This window comes from Metopolophium dirhodum, chromosome 2, assembly GCF_019925205.1.
Source record: "Metopolophium dirhodum isolate CAU chromosome 2, ASM1992520v1, whole genome shotgun sequence".
NCBI classification, from domain to species: domain Eukaryota; kingdom Metazoa; phylum Arthropoda; class Insecta; order Hemiptera; family Aphididae; genus Metopolophium; species Metopolophium dirhodum.
In genome coordinates this window covers 9,344,023-9,371,800 of record NC_083561.1, presented here as the reverse complement: position 1 = coordinate 9,371,800, position 27,778 = coordinate 9,344,023, and the positions used below count along the sequence as shown (strand labels likewise).

The 27,778-nt window shown below is 27.1% G+C and overlaps 2 protein-coding genes across 2 annotated transcripts in view; one reads left to right on the top strand and one right to left on the bottom strand.

Moving 5' to 3' along the window:
• LOC132937955 (probable serine/threonine-protein kinase nek3) overlaps positions 1-27,778 on the bottom strand; it is a 249,940-nt gene that overhangs the window by 151,403 nt on the left and 70,759 nt on the right. The window lies entirely within an intron of this gene.
• Positions 18,607-27,434, top strand: LOC132938965 (uncharacterized). The gene is made up of 26 exons (XM_061005942.1): positions 18,607-18,703; positions 19,818-19,956; positions 20,280-20,370; positions 20,441-20,552; positions 21,039-21,133; positions 21,260-21,334; positions 21,394-21,492; positions 21,561-21,988; positions 22,069-22,159; positions 22,481-22,589; positions 22,655-22,755; positions 22,827-22,898; positions 22,988-23,080; positions 23,170-23,483; positions 24,476-24,566; positions 24,637-24,748; positions 25,126-25,220; positions 25,367-25,441; positions 25,510-25,608; positions 25,677-26,062; positions 26,211-26,301; positions 26,398-26,506; positions 26,571-26,671; positions 26,743-26,814; positions 26,904-26,996; positions 27,081-27,434. Exons 2-26 carry the CDS (start codon positions 19,819-19,821, stop codon positions 27,362-27,364), a joined length of 3,426 nt encoding a protein of 1,141 aa, XP_060861925.1. The 5' UTR covers positions 18,607-18,703; position 19,818; the 3' UTR covers positions 27,365-27,434.

Sequence of the window (27,778 nt, the reverse complement as noted above, 5' to 3'; positions counted from 1 at the left end):
AATAAAAATGAAATTTAAACAAAAATGTTCAAATAAACAAGAGATATAGTTCATTTGTATTCAAATATTAAGATTCTATATTGTTTGGAATACAATAGGAAATATAGTATTAAGGTCTACCGCAATGAAAATGCTCAGCTTCACTGCAGTTCTACGGAGACGTGAAAGATTCCCGATACAAGGTTCTACGTCTATTTTGTAGCATGTTCTTGGGTAGAGTGAACTGTCCATGGCATTTAATAATTTTTTTCAAATTTCAAAACTGTCACTTTTTAGTGTTGTCATTATAATATTATAATGAAAATCAAACTAATACATTGAAATTTGAAACATACATCGAAACTACAATCTTTTGATGGTTAATTATTAAGACGAGAGTTTGATATCAATTATACATATAATATAGGTAGCTGACAATGAATATGTAATTAATAATTTAATCTACTATTTAACTCTTTTAGTATATTAATTTTATGAGTACCGTACCCATATAACTATTATACGATGTAACGTTCTAACTGATTGCCTTTTTAAGCATTATACATTTTAGTTGTTGACTTGATTTGTTGGACGTTTAGGAGTTTATATTCAAGTACATAGGAAGTGTCACTACTGGGTGACTTCTTTCAACAATCTCCTTCATGTTCACGTAATTTTAGCCCATATTCTTATTGTGCCTCCGGGGAACAGATTGTATATTACATATAAAAAAAAAAAAATGAGTTTATGTGGTTTGGATAAACCGTGCATAGAACATGACGTGTTAATGTGTACAGAACCCTCTATAGCCTTCTATGGACTACGTTTCAAACCATAGTTTATCCATACGAATAATATCTTACCACGGGTTACTCAGCACCCCAGTTTTATCCATAGCCCCCCAGTTTTTTAACCATATTTTAGTTTATAACATAAATTATCAGGGTATGTGCTGATGATACAATTCTAGCCCTCCCAGAAAGATGTCTCTAGTTGCGCTTATGAAGATAACCATAAAAATGAACTGAGTTTGTGGTTAAAGTGTTAAACGCATATAGCAAAATAGGACAATGGAGTGAATTGGTGACATCTCTGACTGAACGTATAGAGCAGGGGTCGGCAATTAATTTATATGACGGGCCAGATATTTAAAAAAAAAAATTTCGAGGGCCAAAAAAATCTTAAACATAATTTTATCATTAATGTATTTATTTTTGTATTAAAAACACATTTTAAGACAAAGTATTTAATATTTAATTATTTATAAAGTAATACATTATTACTGCGGCACGTTCAACAACAACACAGATAACGATAAACCGTTATTATTGTCTCAGCGCCTCATAAAATCGATTTCAATATTAGTTTAATTTTTGTTATGAAGGGTGGGGGAGTGATGCATAGGATATATAGGAAAATCAAGAAAATTTTTGGCGGTCCATTTTTTTTCCTTCCGCTGGCCGCCTATTGCCGACCCCTGGTACAGAGAGAGCTCCTTTGCAGAAATATATTTTTTTCCGTGGTTATATACAATTTCAGGCTGTTTTCGTGTTTGAAAATCACTCTAGTCTTAAAAACGAATCATCTGCTTATTTTTGCGGACAATTTTATAATTTATCTATGAATAACAATTTATTTACGAGGTACTATAGATATAGGTAGTAAATTGAATCGTTGTTAGAAATACAATATTATTGTATAATATTAAAACAATATATTATTATAATATAACAGTAAATAATTTCATATTGAATTCAAGTTTTCCAAGTAAAAAGAAACGTAACAATAATAACCAAAGATGTTCTTTTTGCATCGTGGCCAAAATACTATAATATTACACCGACGTTGGCAGAGCGGAAAGTAAAGTTTCCATTTTTATTAAGTTATAATAATACAAAGTCTATATATTGTGTGTTTTTCCCCTTAAATACAATAATATGCTACATTTATTCAGAGTTTCAATACAACATTTTTTCGTTCAAATGCGACTGTGTCCTTTTTTGTATTAATATTATTCAATATATTTCTATGATAATACAATGGCTGTATGTATTCTGCACTAGGTCACACAGCTACTATCGGTTTGATTAATTCGTTTCAATATCTATGTACATTGTACAGCGTACAGCTGCAGAGTGTCAATATATTCAACCAAGAAATTTGAGTGTATCTATCTGTATCGGACCTAGATTCGAGTCTACTACGTATCAAACTTTTCTTCTTGAAAATGTAATTTCTATTTACAGATATAACAGACATGTATAACCTAACCATGTAGGTATTTATTATTTACACAAAACGTCCAATAATAGGACAACAATAATATTCTAGATCTTTCAGTGGGAATTGTCATAAACCAACTACGTATCTATTCTTTAGTTATCGCAACTACGTAATATCTATGAACGTTTATAATCTGTTCATAAGTCGGATCTCAAAAGAATATTACAAATTACAATGTGTTATGTAATATCAATTATTATAATATATTTATTATAATAACAGGCATATATCCCAAGTGTGATGAGAACAAAGTGATACGGTTTTCAACATGATGAAAAACATGCACATCAGATAAAAATCAATACAATTTTTATTACGTATTATTGAACTAAATATTTAATACTATTGACATAACATAATATGTTTTAATATTTATACGTCATATACAATGACGTTAATATTAGTACAGTAGATAAACTCGCATGTCTAGTTACACAAGTTAAAAAAAAAACCGAACAATATTTATACACGTATCATCTCAATATTATATATTATTATTTGACTATGACGCACTATCGCTGATAAAAGCGTAGGTATCGAGTTACCTTAATTCGTGTATCAACGTGAAACGAATGATGGTTATTCGCATACGTTGGTTTATGTTATAGTTATATTATTTTTGTGTATGTACATATGTGACATCGGCAATACGCCAATACTCATGAGTCATGAACTACCCCTGACACATTCCACTGAAATTACATCAGGGGAAGATGGTGCCGTCATAATTTATTGAAATAAACTTTATTTAAAACAATCCATGTAAACGAAAACAACTTACAGTGGTGGTACAAAATACAGTAGACGATCTGTAATAAATGGGGCACTTAAATAATGTAATTACCAATTAGGTAAGTATAGCTGATTAATTAAGCGCCTGTCGAAACATAAACATACATAACAAAACAATATACAAAAACAACATTTTAACATATTTTGATTAGATACTCCAAATTATCTATTTATAGAACCTACGATGATGACAGATGTGAATAATAATAAACCCACTGAACAAATATCGGCGTATTCAAATTTTAATACCTACATTAATTATATAAACATTCAATTTTGCGCGGAGCGATGATTGATTTTACAATGATGCGTGTAGTTTTTTTGTGTCAGCTGTCATAATTTTATAGAGTAGTAATATGCTTTTATCTTCGAATTTGGATGTGGTTTCTGAAAGTTTAGGTGAAGTTTGAACGTTTGGTATAATCATAGGTAAAAAAAATGGATATTTCAAAGAGTTTTGAAAATTTAAAACAAAATTCCTTGTTATTTGTAAAGACTTGAAAGTTGAAACGTTTCACCGTTCGTATGTTAGTGTTTACTATATTATACACAGTCAAATGTTCTAAATATTTGGATTAGTACATACTATTTATTTTTTATACCAAGATACATATTACTATCGCCATTATATGCTAAGCTGGCATTGACTTATAATCTGTTAATAGCAGCTAGTATAATATATAATATTTTAATATATATTATGCAAATTTGGAATTGGCAAAAATTAGTTTAACCTACCACGCAGTGGCGGATTCAGGGGAGACAAAGGTGGCATTTTCTTCCCTTCCCCAATCGCTGTATTTTCCCTTTGTCTTTACACTATGTTTAGCCATTTTTTTACTTTTTGTACTTTTGCCCCCTCATGCCCCTCCCCCAAAAATTAAGCCCTGGATACGCCACTGCTACCATGTATTAAAATTAGACAAAGAAATGGTTTAATCGGACTATAAACTAACTGTACAACATTATAAATGAAGACATGTATTATGTGATCATAAGTTGTCAATATAAATGATTTTTTTAATAAAAATATAATAAAGGTTTAGTTTTGTTTTCTCCTTGTACAATTTAAATGAAACTTTATAATATTATATAAATATACTTGATGATTTCACTTGAGCAATCATATTATACGCTGTTGTAAGTATAAAGAAAATATAGACACAAAACGAGTGACAAATATTTAAAATTGCAAAAATAAAACAGGGTAAAGAGAAAAAAAGAAAGAAGATATTTATATTACTGAACGATGATGGTATTTTTCTGTTCTTTTAAAATTAAAAATACCAAAACTTTTTATATTATTTGTGAAAATTGTCTTTCGTTTATTTTAAATGTTTATCTTGTGAGTATTAAATAAAAATTGGGATTAAAAATAGTACCCTAAATAGCATTAGTATTTTTAATTCAATGTGATACAAAAAATTAAACAGAATATACACTTGAATATTAAAATGATTATAGTAAGTAACTTTTCAATTTAAAGGATTGCAATTGTTTTTAAATTATCATCTAACCATTTAATCTTGTAATATTTTATTTAAATTCTGTTCGGGACATTTTATGTAGATTTCATGATTTTGAATAATGAGCGTCGATGGATTCATTCAGTATAGTATATTAAAAAGTTATCATTAAGAGATAAAAAATAAAAATATAATTTTGTGTTTAAAAACCATTCAGTTAATTAGATAGTTTGAAAAAAAAACGGAAAAATAATTTAAATTGTGTCAAAAAATTAATTTCAATACATTTTTAAAAAAAAATCTTAATGAATAGATTTATAAATTAAATATTACTTGAGGCAATGTCACTTTAATATTTGTTGACAGGAAAGCTTAATTTATTGTATAAGTATATTATTCCAATATGATTCACTAACTACCTATATGGAATCACTGATTTTACTGCAACCAATTGCATTTTGTGCCGGTCAATTTAGTTTTTATATTAAAATAAGTCATATTATGTATGGTTCACATTTCTGATGGGCATTTTAGATTCTGCGTGTGAGGTGAGGAGTTTATTCGATTAATAACATCGATGAGTTATTTTCTGTGTGAAATATTTTATGATTATTTTATCACAGTAGTTTCCTCAAACCTAAGACAAAGTAACAAAGATTACCAGCAGTTACGACATTATAATAAATAATTACATGTCTGTATGAATATGATGGTATTTCGATTATTCTCTAAATGTACGAGTATCTTAGTTATTTTGTTAAGATGTGAGAAATTCAAATTAAATAGACAACTTTAACGCTCAGATCCATACCATAATAGTACTTCAAAATCTCCCTCAAAACCAACATTTACATTTATTGTCTCCGGCTTGAACTCATATTATGCATATGCATAATGTATATCCATGATTGTAAGAATTCGAGTCTGGGGTTCTACAAAAAAACTAACACAACATTAAAAAGTATTCTGATCAAAAATCCTCAGAATCATAACTAACGCTCCTTCATACGTTTCAAAATTCAAATTATACCCGCCAGACTCCAGTCATCAAACTAATTGTCAGATAGTAATGATTCACCACAAGACAAGTCACCCTGTTTGATTATTGTGTGGTATTGAGTTACGGCGTTAGCTATAGGCAATACAGTTACACCATAGATCATTTAATAATAATATTCATCGTATTCTTAATTTAATCATATTATTTATATCTTAGGTTGTAATTTTGCAAGTTCCAATAAAGTTAAAATACACCCATAGTAATCAGTGGTGGTTTTGAAGGGCAGGTGATAGTAGTAAAAGGGGGCTTCACCACCGTGGGATTAATTAAATCCTTTTAAAAAAAATTGTTTGTGTCTATTATTATTAACAATAACTTATAAAAGTTTTAAAATATAATAATAATTAAACATAAGTACATCTGCGCTTGGACAATGCTCAGCAAGGTGATTAAAATTATTTGTTAGTGCTATTTTTTTCGCTTCCCTATGCAGTTTTGTCGAAACAACTCTTGATAATAATATAATTATTTTTGGTGCTAAATTAATTATGTACAGATTGTTCAACTTTTCATTATTTTTTTTTTTTTAAAAGATGTATACAATAGTTATTACAATAAAAAAAAAAATAATAAATTAGAACAGAAACAATTCAAAACTGTATGGTTCATAAAAATGGTAGCCATTGAGAATAAAAAAATTAACTTTTTTTCATAATTTTAAATGAAAAACCATACACAATTTGTATGTGCATAGTAGTGCGTATGATATTCATAAAATTTTCCTAACACAATTATTTTGTTTTGATTTTGTCATCGCCAAGTGCTTTTATGTAATATTTATTAATATTTTAACAGTTTAAATGCGGCGCTTAAAATCAGTTGCAGCTTATGACCTACTCTATTCCATGATAATATACTCTACAGCCCTTACCTAACCAAATAGTATAAAAAATACTGCAACATATGTTTTAAACTACCTACACATTAAATTATAATATTATACCTTCATACTATGTTCCATATTGTACAACATCTTCCATACATCTTTAGCATAGATACTCTCTTTTTATAGATTTTACTACTTAAAATTAAATCAAAAGTGTATAATATTCCATTTTACAAGTTTATAAAACAAAACGTATTGATTAAAATGTATTTTAAATATCAACATTCTTATTTCAAATTTTCAAATTTCTTTTTTTTATCATTAAAATTTATTATATTGAAAATGTGACACATAACTTAAATAGGACACGATGGACTAGTAGATATTGGAATTTTTCAGTAGTTTCCGAAATAACTTACGGTATACACCCATTTTTTAATAAAAAAAAATTAATTTGATTATTTTATTCTATCGTTGAGGAAATAATAATACTATACACTGATCTTTATGATTAATTATTAACTTTTCATTTTAAAATTGAGAAATATTTTTTAGAAACTATATTAACTTCTTCTAAACACCTATGTAATACTCATATATAGTCCATAAGAAACCAATATGCTTCCTTCAGCATGTTGTTTATCAAAATTAGAATATGAACAGTTTTAATTTTTAATTTAAAATATCGTTAATCTATTTTAGATGATGTACGGAACGTAATGTTTTTACAATAATGTGTGAATGGGAAAAATAGTATCGGACCTATCTGCACAGAACATTTTTTAACTGTTGAATACACCTGCGACCTGCACCTCGCAGAATGAGGTGAAAGGAGGTGACCAATAAGTTTATTAATTATTACTAACTTATTGTTATAAATTGACGTGACGTGTTTTAGTTGTAATCATATGTGGTGATTTCTAACAATAACTAGTTTTAGTTATTAGTATTATTTATTAGCTACACATTTAATATATATATCGTCGATAACGCTATATTATACACAGAGTTACTATAACCGAACGGAATTGAATTCAATCCTTTAGTTGACCTACAATTAATAATATTCAAGTTTCCAAGAGGAAAGTCTCCGGAAAGCAGCCTATCTAGTCAGACTATAGGATACGTTGAATGCTATTTCAAAACGAAATGGGTCACATCACCAGTAGAGTCGAAATTACACTATATTTTTATATGTGTTAAATCATAAAACGTTTTTAAAAAAAGAGGGAGACTGTAGAATTGATATGCTAGTCTGCTGTACAGTAGGAGTCGAGCGTACCTCGTCATCGAGTAAGTCACTGTAATGGATGTGTTAAATTTAATTCAATAATAAATCATTGCACACAAAAATTGATTCTATGCGATGGCGCACTATATCAGCCTATATTATCATATACATGTATATTATTGCTTTTTATTATAATAGTAATTTACTTTATTATTCATTCTAATACAGTATAAATTATAAATAGGTAACATGATAAAATTAATCTAAGTGTTTTCAAAATGATATTGCGTAAATAAAATATAACAATTTACTTAAAAGTATAATTTCATATTATATTATACTTTCTACTGATTTGAATTTACATAGTTAATAATATTGACCCCCCCTCCCACCATTTAAGCTAAGCGTTACTCGTTTGATTTAATGTATCTATACCTTATTTAATGAAAGGCTTAATACGTGTTCTATATATTTATGCGATAACATTAAAGAAATAAGATGTGCTTTTGTCATAAGTTTTTATCGATGCGGGAAATTGCAGCTTTATCAATCAATTGCTTACATAATAATAAACTTAGTTGTACATAAATACACTGTGTTATACACTGTGTATTATAGAATGCTATACAATTAATCGATTTTTAATTATGGAACATTGTAATTGATGAGTAAAAAAAACCGCCTCATATAATATTGATATTTCTGGTGATTGGTCATTATTTTTAATATAGCTCCACCATAAATTTGATTTAAAATTCAGTTCAAAATATTTAGTCTGGCTCCGGGCTTTGGTAACTTGTATAATATTTCCCATGCAAATCGTAGGCATTATTATTAATATTATTCTAATAATGTCTACCGAACATTATAGTTTTAACAATGATGACCGATTTTCATATTTTTCGGTGACAACTGACAATATATCATACTTGTATACTAATAAACTAATGCAGCTGTGGCGATTGGCGGATCAGTGATTCCGGAGATTTTATAACGATGGCTGATCTCATTGAGCTTTCGGTTCCCTATTCAGCCGGTGCTTGCCCTCCGATAAGTGCTATACCATGTACTGCAGGGAATCCGACCGGCTGAACACACATCACTGGCACATTCGTATGATCGCATTCTGCAGCAGGTCGTGTGATGTTTTTCCGCGGCCGTGTGTCCCCAGACCGATTACTGTTTGTCCGTTCCGCTATTTATAAATTATAATAATATATCGAGTTATGCCCGGTACAGGTTGGAATGTTGGTTGTATGAAAAAAATGTCAATTATTTCCACGTGCGATTTCGTTGACGACCGACCGAATATTTCCCATAGATGATATATTTTAACAGTATAATAGAAGTATATAACAGTGAAGCCCGAGTGAAGGTATACTATAGTATATCCTTTCTATATGAGTATATAGCGCTGTACGTCCAAATAGGACGAAGAAAATTTTTTTTTGTAAAATAAGTTTGTTTAGAATATTAATATTAGTCCTGCAAGGTGACGGTCTTAGAAGATGAAGTCTACTTCATTATGGGCTTTTTTCGTTTGTCTTATTATAGAAGTGAGATATCGTGGAGTTGTTCAAAGTAATCATGCAACTAATTAGACTCGGAGGTCGTAGTAAAAAGATAACGTATTAGAATTTTGAGATTCGTTAACTTTGATTCATTGTTTTTTGAACCAAGACATGAGAATTTCGTTATACGATGAAGTGAATAGGAGGTTGAATGTTTAGAACAAAAATTGAACTGGATATCTGGCAGAAATTTATCCAATCTTTTGGCTTAAGCCTTATCAGTAGTATTTTTTCAAATATTTTAGCTTAATTTTAGGAGAGGAGTCGTTATAAAATTTCAAAACATTGACCAATTAACTTGTCTAAAGTTGTCGTTATTATAATGTGTAAGTAACGCAGACACACAGTTATTTATAGAAAAACTGGAATATGGTCTGACGTTTGGTCGCTTAAGTTGATTAATTTTGTATGAAAATTATTTGAACGTTGGAGAAGAAGAAGTCTAGAATATCAGGGCGGAGGCCGTTGTGATATATATACTTTAGTATATTTAATTTAGATGAGGTTTTGAAGGGGAAATTCACGGGTGTTGATTAATTTGAAACCCTAGCGGCTAGTTTAGCCGGTTTTTGGTTAGATTCAGCTCCTACCACGAAATTATATGATTCAGTGACGTCAAGAATAATATAATAGTTGGTTTTAGAGGAATTGTCGACAAGGTGAAAGTAGCAGAAGACAACCTTTAAATTATATAATATAATATATTTTTTCTGCGTACTCTTTTTATAATTTGACGAAATACATGAATATTTGCCAACAAGCACTAAGCTTAAGCTTGAAACATCATTGTTTCCAACTTGTATTACTTTAACAAGTATAATAAAAATGTAAAATTCAATAATTCTGTTAGTAAATTCCTTTACGTTACCTATCTGATGTCGTTGGAAAATCAATAAATCATAGGGTTGGAAAATGTATTGTTGGGAAAATTATGTACGGAAAATGAGTAATTGAACAAACTTATCAGAATAATAATATTAAGTACATCACCTATATTCACACATATTTTGTATTTAATCCATTGCTTGTAAATAGATCTAATGAATAGACCAACTTGTAATATAAAATAAACTTATTTGAAAATGTAAGACGTTCATTCTATGAACACCAAAGCAAATCCACTCTAACTGTAATTATCGTTAGTAGGTATGACTTTACGAGTACTTACATTCTAAAATCTAAATTATTACCAAGATATTTAATGATATTTATTGTTTTATATTTATTACTTTTCTAGAAGATAATTGGCCCCACTGAACATGTTTAATGTTTATGTAAAGGATAATAATATAATTATTATATTATTTTAAGCTTTTTTTAATCATTGCCTTAAAAGTAGGAACATACTCATATATAAGTGCCTTATAAGTTATAGGTACTGAAGGTCTATACTATGTTCATTGACATCATACTACTATAAGAAATACGTTAAAAACATGAAACGATTACAACTACTAACTTGTTGAAAAAAAAAGTAGAAAATATATTCTTTACTTTAACGGAAATATTTCCAATTACCAAAAATATAATTTATTATAAACCATTTAATTAAACAACGGAAACATTTCACTAGTCCTAAGGGTCAATTGACAGCACATGGGGGTGACGTCCACGCAATGATAAAATGCAGTGTCGTTATTTTAAAGTAATAATTTACCGACACCGTCTACCAGCTGTCACATTCGATTAAACAGAGTTGGACATCTAACTTTATTCTAAAATTACGTTATTATGATATCAAACTACATGAATCTATTGGGCCAATAACCAGAACGTATAGGACTATTAACGGCATAGACCTTTATAATAATTTATACTGACTGTAAACTTAAAATTGTATGATTGTTTTGTACAACTGACAATAGGTATAAATTATTAGTAAAGATCGATACTAAAGAAATTTGAATTCATGATTTTTAGATAAATAGTCTAAACATGATACCAGACCTATTACAGGCAACGCGTATACATGATTATACGTAGTATCTACTTAATTATCTACGAAATAATTCATAATTTATAATAATATTATAATATACCTGTAATAATTGAGTAATTGAGTTATTTACTAACTGTTGAATCAATTAAATCTATAATTATCCATAGCATAAAAGTAAAAAAGAATGTAATTTGCTAGTACACGAAGACACGAAGTAAATTAGTTACCTTTGGATGTTAAAAATAAACTTTACTTGTAATAGAAGTTGCTTTAAACTTTTAAGTCTACAAAATATAAGTGTCTCCCTACAAACCGATTAATTTAAGTGCCTATCATTAATCATGCAAAAATAGTTATGGATATTATAATATAATATTATATAGTAATAAAACAAAAACCTAAATCTTAAAAGATTAATGAGCGATGGAATAATATGGTTATTGTTAAAAGATAACAGCGAAACATATTTTTTTTTTCATCATCACAATATACACTTCTTTTTGAAACTTCAATATTTCTATTAGGCATTAGATTACATATCTTAAAATTATATTTAATATTAATGTTAAGTTATTGAAAATCATCCATGTTTATTATTTGATGAATATTTTTGAATCCTAAATAATTCTCATGGACTAAATTATTTATACTTTCCTTTGCTAAAGTTTTTAATACAACCTTTATCTTACCAATAATTTAGAGGTATTAATTTTTATTAAGTATAGGTATATATTCAGACAAAGGTAAACCAATAACCATATTATATATTATATATTTATATGTGTACTTGTTTTTTTAAATATAAATGCACAGATAATTATTATAATATTCATAATAATTGTCCAAAGATATTGTTATATTAATTTATATAGAGCCAAGGGATTATTAAGTGATTATTAAAAATGAATAGTCCTGGAAAAAAATATTCATATTACATGGTTAACTACTATAGGTAGTTACTTTTCCATTAATTTGATTAAATGTTATCGTACGTTTGACGTTCTGGATAAGATTTAATGAATTTTGTTTGGGAAACTTTCACCTTAGACACGACAAGCACCTATATTTAATTTTCCAAATGCATCTTTTCAAATGTACCTACGACATTTCCAAGATACCCATACTGATTATTTTTATCATTGAATTTTCGTTAAAAGTATAAAAAGTATAACCATCGGTAGATTGCTTTTACTTTTCAATGTGCCCTTATTTTGATACCAATGTATAAATAATAATTTTCAAGTAATCAAAATCTTGGACTTTTGTTAAAGTTTTACTAAAATAACATTTTGTGATTATCATCACATAATATTTATCACTTTTACAGTTTTACGTTTGTAATATTTAACCGTTATGCTCAACCGTTATGCATCACTTTTATCTTACGAAGGAATAATGAATAGTTGAAACATCTGAAATACTGTTTAAAACAACGCGATGTTGCGATACAATATTATATGTATAAGCCAATAGGTCCCTAAAACATTTTCACTCTTTTGGCAAGTTAAAAGTACACAACATGTCAACATATATAAAGTAGGTTATACTTATTGCAAAAAATACAACAAACACATAATAATCATCATATAAGTTATAAAACATAACGTTAAAATGTACTATACTTTAAAGACTTTTTTTTTATTATTATAAAATAAATTGTATTTACAATCTGTATTTATGTATTACAATAAGCAAATTAGATTAAAAAAAAATGCAAGAATAAGTACAAGGATATAAGAGAGGAGACGCCCATTGGCGGCACCCCGGGCTTTAAGACTTAAAGTTTTTTTATCGTTATATTCAATTTAGAATCCTATGATATTTTTATAATACTCTATTTTTATTAGGACATTTTTAAAAAGTTTTAACTAAAATTTTATTTATTAAAACATTTAAACGCGTGGTTTAAAATGGTTAATTTACTAGTAATTATGACCTAATATATATAATATTATGCTAATAAATAATTTAAAGTTGCAGAGTCTACTTGCATTTGTACGTTTATTTAATTTATATAATAAAATGTATTATATAAACATCCATAATATGCATTAGTACGTATGTAGTTATCCGTAAGTACAATTTTTTCCAATAAAATATAATTTAATAATTTAATGTTCCGTGTTCGAAAACCAACAGCAAATAAAAATTATACTCCGGTACCTACAATAAATATTATCCTGTAATAATAACTGTATACACATTTAATTTTTTTATTTATTTGTTGCCGGATCGCACTGACACACGTGTATACGCTATACGGCCCGAATCAGCCACTGTATACTGGAAATTGATGTAAATCTATTTCAAAATGTCAACCTTTTAAAAGATGAGCACATCACACGATGACACACGGACGTTAGGCTCATTGCTCGATATTTCACATTTCTATAAAACGAATATTGTATTTATAAATAAGATGGCCGGTGGGCGTCTGTTTTACTCCATGTTAAATTAGCATGGACAGAAAAACGCCGAAACCCATCATATTGTATACGTGAATTACGTACACTTTATAATTAAATATCATAGAAATAATACACATTTTCATTTTTTCTGTTTACAGGAAAGACGGAAAACACATAAAGTTATTTTTATTTGCATATCTGTTATTGTGTTTTATATTTTTCCCAATAATAATATCATCCAGATCATCAGATGGCGAACAGTAAAATGGCATCCTTTTTTTAAACGGTTTTGTTCAGATTTGAAATGAAACATAAGTACATTCTATACTACAAATATTCAATAAAATCTATAATATATCATATAAAAACCTTAGAACGCCAAAAAAAGTTCTGAACTCCATTCAAAATGTACAACGTCATCGAAATAATATTGTGTTTGTTTATTTTTTGTGACATGTAAAAGAGTAAAAGACACTACTTATTATACACAATAAAAAAATGTTGTAACCAAATATGAATTCTCGTTTATACTCAAAACTTATAAAGCAAAAACATGTAGTGTTCATGATATAATATATATGCATGTAAATGCAATATTATAACAATAATATACAAACTAGAAGTTTAAAACGGGTGCGTTAGGTAATACATTTGTCAAAAAACAAGCTGTTGTAAATGCAAGTATAATGACATGATATAATATATTATTAAATAGTTACCTATATATTAAAAAACATATTATACTTTAAATTTAATAAGCGGTTAGATGCACGTACATAATATTGCTGCGTAAACCATTAAATATATAATAGTATTATGATTTGTATGATGATGATGATGTAAAAATTTAAATCCTTTGTAAACTTTTGACGTAGATATGCATTTATTTATAATAATAAAGAATGGTAGTTACTAAATAAAGAAAATAGATACTTTGCAACGCAAAGTGAAGGGGAATTATTATTTTTAACTTAAAAGTTATGATAAGTACCTACTTGAATCGCATTTGAAAAGTGATTTAAGACAATAACTAATACAAAAATGCAAGAAATGTTTGATATATTGTTATAAAACGTGAAGTAAAATTAAGTATGTATAATATATAATTCTCAAGATCAATAAATCTTAAAATCTTAAGCAACTAAGTGTTCCCAAACTTATTATGTAATAAGAATCTTATATTATTAACAGTTTAGTAAATATAGTAACACATAATCCATGATTATAAACCACATTTACATATTTTATACTTGGTAGCCATTAAAAAAATTATTATTATTGAATAACAGTTTTTTAAATATTATTGTAAAAATCAAAAATAGGTTTTATTAGAAAATGTCGGGATTTAAACACTACATTTCTCAATTTTCTTAAAGGTGAACTGAGAAATATAATTTAATACCTATTCAAAATGTATCTTAAGCTAAAAAAATTATATTATTTATTTCACTGAAATTTTATTTTTAAATGTAGGTATATAATGTTCTCACTATTTTGTTAGATTTATATTAAAATTTTATTTGTAGGTACCTAATTAGTTATCTGATAACTAACTTTTGGCGTTATTGATCCAAATGTCAAAAGTTGAATTTTTTTTATGAAAGAATGGTTTTCTTGACGTTACAACATTACTATATACGAGTACTGATGTTTCTCAATAAGATAATATTTTTGATAAACCTATTTTATTAACCAACAAAAAATTATATTTTTTTAAATCTTAAAAAAATGTAATAGTCAATTCAAACTAATTACATCAACTATTGAAACATGTCAGTATAACATCGAATTTGGATGAACTTTTATTGAATAGAGATTGTATTAAATGTATAATGAATACTATGTATATTATATATACAATATTAAAACAACTACATGTCTACAATACCCAACATAATAAAAATTAAAAACGGAAATTCTAGAAATGCCAATAATATTTACAACAATATAAATCAAATTTTTAAAGTAGAAAAAATAATTAGGTACATACAACTTTTAATGAATACATTTTTATAATCAAAGATAGCATGTTTACCGATAAAATATATCGTTGAACAAAAGCTTCTTCTTAAGATCGAAAGTGTATTGTTTGATAAATTACTTTGGTTAATAATTACTCAAATTAGTTTGTTAATTAATAATGTTTTAAAACTACTGTTGGATGTCAAACTCACATAAATGGTTGAATGTTAAAAATGTACAATATAATATTAAAAACACAAAACAATAAATATATATATTTAGGGCGATAGATACTAATATAATACTAGCAATAATAATTATGATCATTATAAATACAATATGAGAGGATAGATATTACGTGCAATTTAATTGTGCCACAGAACTATTAGAATTACATCGTTAAAATATAGACTTCATAACGAAATATTTTTTAGACACTAAATCAATTTAGATAATGACATCTTGTTTTAAATTCATTGATTCAAAATAAATCGATTGTCGTGTAAAACAAACATATAACATTATTGTATACCTAACTATTATGTGTGAACAAGTTTTTGTTTCATGTCAAAATACTTTTTAAAAATAAGTCAATCATTAAAATAAAAAGGGTTTTTTAATATTATTTATATTGTTATATTTATTTATTCGTCATGGTTGATTTTTATACTAACAAAAAATTCTCATGTAAAAGCTAGTTAACTAAGAAAAAGATAATTGAAAAAATCCAATAATTACCTATTACGATCTTATTATATAAATTATATTATTAATATTTTTAAAAACATAAGACTCTAAAAATAGATACCATCGTTATTGAACCTTGTCCATGTTTATAAATGGTACTTATTGAGAGGTTGTCACGATTAAACAATAGATTGTTACATTTTAAAATAATAATAAATTCCAATAGATTTTCCAATTGCCGAAAAAATTTCAGTATAAACGGATATAAATTATACAGATTATATTATCTAAAATTTAAAATATTACCAGCTTTGTTTAAAACACGTGGAAATCATGTTTTGATGAAATTATATTTTTTATCAGCTAAAAAAGTATTATTTTATATACGTATCACGTTTAATGATGTACCACTAGGAATTCCCTAAAGGAAATAAAAAAAATAGTGAATTATACAAGTACGAATTGAACGACAGAACTAGGCAGTTTAAATAATTACTATACTTAAGTGGGTAATTATTTAAATTCCCGTATTCACACTGTCGACTAAAATTTAAATGTAGGTATAACTTGAAATAGATATTTTATATAATATTATGATACAAAGTAAATACGTTTTTGGAACTATCCAAATTAAAGTCTTCCTATTCTCCCGTAATATTTTAAGGTATAAAATTATTTGTCATCTTGATCACTTACAACTTATACCTAAGTTTAATTAATCATTAAAATATATGAACAATATTTAATAAATTATAATATTTTCGATAAATTCCTGGCGTTTGGGATGTTTCCGGGAATATTTCTGCCAACTGAATTCCTGGGAATTTGCTCATCACTAATATCGTTGATAAATCTAGATGCCCTCAATTTATGTATATTAATAATATAAGTATGCTACATTAATTTATAATGGTAATTTCTAATTAGTACCTAATCAATGTGTTAGTAAAAGTAATAATCATAATCTAACCTAAACAAGAATTGGAGTTAGTGTAAACGTTAAAATGATAGGTGTAAAATTAAGTAGCATAATATGTTATTAAATTAGAACATTTATTTTAAACACTATAAAAAGATTATAACTTGTTCTCCTAACTTTTTAAGATAGAATTTCCTATTGATGTCAGCAACTTCATTTTGTAAATTGTCTACTATATTTCTTAATGTAATTTATCTGTAGTGATTTTTTTTTATTTAACGAGTGAAAATAAATATATTTTTACAAAATTTTAGGGAGTATAGCTTAGGGACATACAAGTTGCCCATAGTAGAATTTATAATTATTATAATTTACAGAATATGATAAAAACAATGAACTTGAGTTATATTTGGATGTTATTATAAAAATATCATTAATTGGAAAAACTTGATATATATATATGTATATATTATATTCATTATCCAACAACTTATGTTTAATGATCTTATTGTATAGGTAATGTTTGGTATTTTAGATATTCGTGTACTTCAAATATCTATAATTTTTATTTTCCCTTATTTTGTCCATACTTGTGTTTTTTGGTGAAAAAAATATTAATAATAATTGCTTTTATATTTCAAGCTGTAATTTTTATTTCAAAAACTGAAACAGAATACCATATTTATAGTTATAGGTATTAAAATGGTTAATGTAAAATATCGAATGTTGAACATTATATGTTTAGGTTGTAACTTTTTTTTCACAAAATAAAATGTAGGTATGAAATTTTAAAATCATTGAATTGACGATCAATTAAATCAATCATTTAAATTTACAAAAATAAGGATCTTTTATCTAACAGTTTTTGTTATTTTGTTGTAACTACCTAACTCAAAAAATATTCACCATAGGGACTATTTACCATTAAATTATTTTCTAATGCAATTTTCATAATTTTAAGCAATTTATACTACTGGTGAACCAAAGTACACCGATCTTTATACCACTATAGTCACTATATTGAACTTCTCAATACCAAGGTACACTCGAATGTAGAAATCTACTAATTACTAATCCAACAAAGCTGCATCCCAGGTTATATCTATATAGAACTTAAGTTGTTATTATTGGTTGACCATCAATTTTCTTTTAATTAGCAATTACCTATATAACATCTAAACAGTTGAAAAAACTCTCAAAGCTATAAAAAAAAACCAAAAATGTAATGAATTAATTATAGAATAATGAAAATTTAAAATTTATAATTCATAGAAGCATATAAATATAAAAATAAAATGCTATAAAATAAAATTATTTTTCGTTTTTAAAATGTACCTATATTGATCAAAATAGGTGTTTGTCATACATTTTGCTTTAGTAAACATTCATTAAAACAAATACAATAAAGTCACAGATCATATTGTTCATTTTGTCATGTTTAAATGTTGACATTGATTGATTTTGTAGTTTGTATAAAATAAATATTTGCTTCAGTATTCGACTATAAATAAGGGGTACTAACACACCTAGAATCAACTTTCAGTTCGTCTTGTTGGGAACCGGTCAAAGGCAACTAACAGGTAAGCTTTTGTTAACATAATATACTGTTCATAACTTTATTACAATAATTATTTAGAAATATATATTGTAGTATACGAAATAAAAATATTTATTTATTTATTTATTATTTATATTATGTATAAAATATATAAAAAAATAAGGCTGAATAAGAAAAAAAACCAAAAAACTGTGTTGATTACTTAAATAGTTTTTTTTCTCATCTAGATAATGAAATATATCAGTTATCTGAACTAGGTATTGCAGTTTGTTATGAATAATAATTAATAAATTATATTAACTAGGTAATTATCTAGATACAATTATTTAATAGTCTTTCGAAATACAATAAACCACCGTCATATCTGTTTGTATAGTAAATTATAAATATAAATACAAGTTAAAACGAACATTTTATTTTACCTTTATCTTAATATTAGTTTACCCCGATCTACTGTGGATTAAAATCTAAACATTACAATTCTTTCAAACTGTATTGTATCATGTATGTGACCACACTATCATAAATAATTTTGCAAATTCTTAGTAATATGATTATTTTTTTTTCAATTGTTTAAAATAAAAAATAGCAGCTTGAATGCTTAAGAACACCAGTTTTATTAAAAAATAGTATTTACAATATAGAAATATTAATCTTATAGTACCTATAATTATGGCATTTTTTAAGAATACAATATTTTTATGAAGTAAACCACATTAGTTTTACTAACTTCAGTATCGTATAAATAGTAATAAAAAATGAATGATGCAAATGATAATATTTCAATAAAATATACACTAAAATTTACAGATCATAAATGATAAATTTAAATTAAATTATTCGGAACAATTCAATTAGTGAATCTGTATGGACTGAAAATAATTTCAGCAATAAAATAGTTGAATTGTAATATCAATACCTACTCAATATAACAACAATCACTGTATTACAGAATCTATTTTACTATAAATAATATTGATACTTATATCGAATTAAATTTATTATGTACTAATGTTGAAACGCTAGGCCAGATAAACAAAAACATATAATAATGGTCTAGAAATATAGAAAAAATGATAAAAAGCGTATGCACTATTTTATAAGTTATAACTAATATATTACGTTTACATTATTAGGATGAGGTCTGTACTGATTCTTTGCGTTATTATTGCTGCTGCTGTGGCATGCCCATTATCAAAAAAAAAAGATTGTTCTTGCAATTTGCCTAAAATATGTCCTTCAACGTGGAAAATTAAGACATTTGATTCCCAATACGTAAGTCATAAAAACTCTGTGGAGAAGTAATAATAATACATATTATTGTAAACATACAATTTATATATAAAATACAAAACTAGTATTCAAAGGTCAATAACTAATAATAATAGTTTATGTTCTCCATACCTCCATTGAAAAATTATAAAATTGTTACAAATGTATGATATATATCAACATAACGTTTTACAAAAACATGAATACATAGGTTTAATTGAATATATTATAAACAAGGTATGGAGAAACATAAATTGTTAAAAAAATTCATACCAACTGTTATATTTTTGTTGTAAAACGTTTGTAATGCATATTAATATTTCCAGGCAACATTAGCATTCCAAGGAACATGGTTTCTACAATTGACAACACCAACATACATTGACCAGCAAAACCCATTAAAAACCGGGCTGTTCTGTATGTAAAATTTAATTATTGAACACTTATTAAAAATAGTTTTATTTTAATTTCAACTCTTATACAAAAGGTAACAGTTATCCTTGTACCAAAAATGAACTGATATTTAAGGATACCACACCGTGTGATGATACCGATTACAACACTGAATACGAAGTGATTGATTCATCATACAATATTTAGTGAGTATTATGTATATCCAAGTTGAAAGGCAAACAATTTTACAACACCCGATTGTTGTAAATTTAATTGAGTACTTTTCAAGGTGTGATAATAGTGTGATATTATGAATTTTTAATATACCATGATTCATAACTACAGTGATTAACGGCATACTCTAAGAATTAACACGTAAAAGAATTACACAGACCATATTCTCAATCTGTTAATTAATTTGATGAATTTAACTGAATTGAAAAATGAAGGAATAACACGTTTTAAAACTAATTAATAACAAATCAACAAATTTGTTTGAAAATAGAAACCTATTCAAATATTATTAGATGTATCTAAACATTCCCATTATAAATTAAATTTTTCATCAAAACAAAATCCTGTAAAATCATATATGTTCTGATTTAAAAAATGTTAAATGTATTTTACATATGATATGAACAAAGTTATACGTAGTTATATATTATAAATTATAATAATTTGTTTATCATTAGTTCCCAATCTACAGAAACCCAAAAAGCATTATTATGCCCAGCGTATGGCAGTTGTAGCCCATATGCAATCTTTAACGTCGGTTCAGAAAAATATTGTAAGTAAATCACAGTTAATCCATATTTTTATTATATAAATTCTTCATAAACTTAATATCACTGATTTTTGTAATACAAACAATAATCCAATTACACAATAAATGATTACTAAATTACATTTTCAGATACAAACCCAATTATCGAAAAAAATCCATTTATTGACCAGGATTTATTCAGACATAAGATCGGAAAGGGTAGCTGTAAGTTAATATTATATAAGCAATAATAATAATGTCTAAAATTGTTATATTTATAACAGGTGAGAGAGAATACACAGTCGCTGTAATCGGTGCTGATGACTGTTGGAAAGAGTATATGGTGTTAGCTGTTATCAACGAGTATGACAACTTCTTTGGCGGTAAGAATTTAAATAAATGTTTTTCAACTACTTCAAAATTATATATAAATTATAAAAATATATTTCAGGAAATAAGTATATTATTTGGGTAGTGACGAGAGATGTTAACCCTGATTGGTCTACTTATGATAAAGCATACAATGATATTAAGGCAAGTGGTCTCTCGCCCAACTATTTGGTAAGTGTTGATCATTCGTTGAAACCAATGCCAGGACCTTCAATGGCACCAAGTATTCCAGTACCTTCAATGGCACCAACTTTGCCTGGTGATATCGATGGCATTGTACAAAAAACTGTCTCTACAACATCAGCAACAAAATCAATTAGTACCGACAGCGGTAGTACTGTTACTTCATCATCCACTTCAACGACTACGACATCGACTGTGATAATTGATAAAAGCTCAGATTTCTCTAGCCTGTATGACGTCGAGCTGTGTGATTTATACAAACCATACGACGGTTTCAAAATCTATAAAAACCTGGATAAACCAACAGTAATAATAATGTTTAAATTTTATCAACTACCATACATTTTAACAAATGAAATATTAACATATACATATACTGTTCACAGATCAGACGTGCCTTGTCTGGAAATTATTTCATGACCCAAGCTACACCTTGTTCGTTTTACGATACCCCCAAATCAAAAGTAGGATTATTGAGTAAGTATCTATCTAGCTTATTTGTTTTTGACTACGGTATATTATGAATTAGGGCTAATATCGATTTACATAGATTTAATACATTTATTAAATTTTTACAATACGTACATTTATGTATATTTTTTACAACATAAATATTAATGATATACCCAATACAATTTTTTTCTCATATATGGTGTAGTCAAAATGTTTTGGTTTTTAAGGCATAATTTAAGTGCATAACTTAAGGTTTTTAAAAGCATGAAGTCTCTACCCCTATATGTATTATGTAAGCATTTGCTCCAAAAACAAATTAATATTTAATCGTGTCATTGTTTTTAGATACGTGTTTCCCTGGATGTGGAATGCAACTCTATTTTGATGATACACCCATTGATGATTGGGATTGCAATACTCCTCGTATGGTTATGGATCGTGGTTACAATATGAGGTAAACTTTGAGGCTATGTTTTTTATTTTAAAATGTAATAATAAATAATGTTTATGTTATTTTAGGACCGGTGAAGTGCATATGACGAGAAGCTATATTTCTTCAGTCTATCCTGACGACCATCCATTTGGTACTACCACGTATGCATTCCATTCTGAAGGATATTGTAAGATCTAAAATTCTAAGTTATGTGAACTTATTGATAGTAATTTATTTTTGCGATTTGATAACTTTTAGATGATGTACCAATTGATGAAACGGATTCTCTACCATTAGATGGAATGATTTGCAAAGCACCCTCAGATATATGTAAATATTGCTAATTTCAAATATGAACTGAAATGTTTCTCTCGAATTATTGGCGTATATTAATTAATTAATTTTAAAATGTATTATAGACAAGAACCAAATCATAGCAAGTATTATTGGATACAAAGACAATGATTACTTAATTCTTAGCATTGCGAACCGATACAAGAATCCGCTCTTCCGTTAGTATTTACACAACCTGCATTTTTATAATTATTAATTTTTTTTGTGATCTACTTGCTTTATACCTACGCATTATTTTAACTTTCAGCAAAAAAGCAAGTACCTTTAGTCTATTGTTATACCAGAGAAAGAATTCCAAGTCAGACTACTATGAATAATATCACACAAGAAATGTTGCGTTGTGGACTTAACCCAAATTACTTAATGAAAATTGATCAGTCAAAAACAATTGAGAAAGAATTTAAGTTTGATAAAGCGTATTATGAATTATCAGTGACCAGTACAACTATGACTAAAAGTACGGTTTCCACACGTGGAATCAGCATTGGAAAGTCTCCCCTTCAAGGATTACCTTCAATTTGTCCACAAGACTGGGATGTTAAAACTTTTGACAGTCAATACGTAAGTATTTATGTATAGGTTGTTGAGGGTGGTCTTTTGTAGCAAATTTGATCTATAGTTGGTACTTTTGAATTTTAAAATTGCAAATTCCCAGTAGTATTTTACAAAATAATGGGAAACATTTAGGAATGACGGTTATTTTTACGGAAAAGTAGTTTTAAAAAAAACCCAAATATTTATACTAGCATTTTCTAAACACCATATAAGCTTAAAATTATTTTGACATTTTTGATCTATTTATAGATATTTTAGATATTTTCTATAAATGACAGTCACATTGTTTTCGCAAATTCAAAAAGATGGAGATTTTAATACAAGGTTCCTCAATGGTTTTAATATTCCAATTAAAAAATAACGAAAATACATATGGTTGAATTTTTTTTAAGCATTTTAAGTTAAAATGTTGATGAAATTTGATGATAAAACAAAGATTAACATTTTTAGTTATTTTGTTGTAATTAAAAAATATTTTTTTGTGGGTATTCGAAATATTAATGTATATATTATTATATTTTATATACCTAAAAAATTACATTTTCAAATCGTGTAGATTAGTTATATGATATTGCGTATTTATATAGTTTATATCATATAAATAATTGTAAAATAAGTTACTAAAATAATGAATAGCAATATATTCATATTATAAAAGTCTGACAAGCTATACCGCTCAGAATCGTTTTTCCTATAAAATCTAATAATTTATGATTACATGAACCTATTTAGTGACGAGGTACACTCGACTCTTATACTATACAGTAAAGACTAGATCTGTTAGGTACTTTTCATTTTTCTTTTAATAACGATGTTATCATTATTGATGAAATGTATTCTCTCTCCCGATATTGATGGGTATAAATGGTTAGATCTCTGCTAACAATGATGGTTATCAGACCTCTCTGTCTGATATCAGTCCATTTAATTTTAGGTCTAAGTTAAAAACATTTTATTATTATTTTTTACAATAGTTGATTAAGTTATTTAACATTTAGGCTACCCTTGCATTCCAAGGAACATGGAATGTACAAATGACTACACCAACATATATAAATGGAAACAACCCATTAAAAACCGGGCTATTCTGTATGTAAAATATTATTATTAAACATTTATTAAAAATATTTAAATTATTGTATTAATTATTATATAACAGGTAACAGTTATCCATGCACCGGAAATCAATTGATATTCAAGGATACCACACCACAAGATAATACCGATTACAACACTGAATACGAAATGATTGATTCATCATACAATCTCTAGTAAGTATTAATTATATTCAAATTGAAAAGGCAAAAAAGGTATTAACCCAATTGTTGTTACCCAAAGTAAAAAGTAAAAATTAACTTATTGAAGAATTACAAATAGGTACTATATTTGAATATTTCTAATTTAATAAATCGTCCGATGAATGGAACTGAATCAAAAAATTTAAAAAAATCAAATTGTATTACAATTTTTTTACGGCAAATTTTTTTAATAAAATTAGAAATATTCAAACATTCAAATTATAAATTATATTTTTTATCAAAATAAAATACTATAAAATCTTTTATGTCATGGTTCAAAAATAGTATTTAATGTATTTCACATATCTTATGAACATAGTTATATATTATAATAAAATATTTATCATTAGTACCCAGTGCACAGAAACCCAAAAAGCATTATTATGCCCAGCGTATGGCAGTAGCAGCCCATATGCAATCTTTAACGTCGGTTCACAAAAATATTGTAAGTAAATCATAGTTAATATATATTATTACCATGATACTTTTAAAAATATTTTTTTATAAAATTTAAATAATATTATTTGTTTTTGTAATAAAACAATAATCCAACTATTGCACAATAAACGATATAGTAAATTACATTTTCAGATAATACCGCTATTACCGAAAAAAATCCATTTGTTGACAAGGATTTATTCAGGCATAAGATAGTCCAGGGTACCTGTAAGTTTATATAATATAAGCAATAATAATAACTTCTAAAATCATACGCATTTCTGTTCTTATAACAGGTGAGAGAGAATATACAATCGCTGTAATCGGTGCTGATGACTGTTGGGAAGAGTATATGGTGTTAGCTGTTATCAACGAGTATGACAACTTCTTTTGCGGTAAGAATTAAAATAAATGTTTTTCGACTACTTCAAAATAATATATAAATTATAAAAATATATTTCAGGAAATGAGCATATTATTTGGGTAGTGACGAGAGATGCTAACCCTAAATGGAGTACTTATAAGAAAGCATACGAAGACATTGAGAGAAGTGGTCTCTGCTCTAGCTATATGGTAAGTGTTGATCATTCAATTGATTCAATGCCAGTACCTTCAATTGCGCCAATTACGACTGGTGATATCGATGGCGTCGTACAAAAAACTGTCTCTAAAACATCAGAAACAAAATCAATTAGTACCGACTGCGGTAGTACTGTAACTTCTACTTCAACGACTACGACATCGACTGTGATAATTGATAAAAGCTCAGATTTCTCTAGCCTGTACGAGCTTGGACAGTGTGATTTATTCAATGGTATCCAAATCTACAAAAACCTGGATAAACCAACGGTAATAATAATGTTTAAATTTTATCAACTACTATACATTTTAACAAGTTTCTGTTTGATTTGTTCGTGTTGCAATGAACGATTTAATATATTAATTCAAAGTGATTTATTACAAAAGAAATATTCATAATAGCACTTATTGTTTTCAGATTAAAAAAGCTTTGTCTGGAAAATATTACATGAACCAAGCTACACCTTGTTCGTATTACAATAGCCCCAATTCGAGAGTCGGTATTTTAAGTAAGTACTTATAACGCTGCTTATATATTCGTGACTGCGGTAAATGATTATGCAATTGCTTCAAAAACAAATTAATATTTGATCGTATTATTTTAGATACGTGTTTCCCTGCATGTGGAATGCAACTCTGTTTTGATGATACACCAATTGATGATTGGGATTGCAATACTCCTCGTATGGTTATGGATCGTGGTTACAATATGAGGTAAACTTTGAGGCAATTTTTTTATTTAAAAATGTAATAATAAATAATGTTTATGTTATTGTAGGACCGGTGAAATGCAATTGACGAGAAGTTACATTTCTTCAGTCTATCCTGACGACCATCCATTTGGTACTACCACGTATGCATTCCATTCTGAAGGATATTGTAAGATCTAAAATTCTAAGTTATGTGAACTTATTGATAGTAATTTATTTTTGCGATTTGATAACTTTTAGATGATGTACCAATTGATGAAACGGATTCCCTACCATTAGATGGAATGATTTGCAAAGCACCCTCAGATATATGTAAATATTGCTAATTTCAAATATGAACTGAAATATTTCTCTCAAATTAATGGCGTATATTAATTAATTAATTTTAAAATATATTATAGACAAGAACCAAATCATAGCAAGTATTATCGGATACAAAGACAATGATTACTTAATTCTTAGCATTGCAAACCGATACAAGAACCCGCTCTTTAGTTAGTATTCACACAGTTAGATAATACCTAAATGTAATTATCTGTGGACAATTCTGTAGTACAGTTTTTTGTTTGTGTACACAGGTTCGAAACCAGTAAACCATGTCGTTGCTTATACGAGGCAGAGAATTCCAAGCCAGGAAACTATGAAATCTATAACTCAAGAATTATTGCTATGTGGTTGTAATCCAAATCATTTGATCAAAATAGATCAGACCATGTATATAGATGATGATTACGTATTTGATGTTTCATATTATGAATCGAAAACTTCATGTTGGAGTAGTAGTAGCAGTAGTTGTAGTAGCAGTACGAGTACTTTTTCATCTTCATCGTCGAGTTCGTCTGTTAGCATTTCGTGTGATTAATTCATTTAAAACAATATAATATGTCATTACAGTACATTTAATATATAAATAAAAATATTATGCATTATTATTTTGTGTTATATTTTTATTGCCTATCCGTTGCCTATCTGTAAGTGAATAGGTTTTACAATTATGTGTTTTTTCTGATGACACAAAAATTATTTTGATATTTAATACTAAAAGTGGTTACCTACTTATTGTAGATAAATTGATAGAAACTTGAAACATTCCACTATTATGATACTTTTAAACGTTTATAGTGATAAATAGTAGAAAAAATGATTCGATCTTCAACTTTGTGGATGATGGTTTCTGATACCAAATTAGATCTTAATTTTAATACTTTTGAGAGGTCAACGTTAAAAATTCTCAGTATTTTTTAAAAATAATTGAGATATACAAAAGAAAATTGAG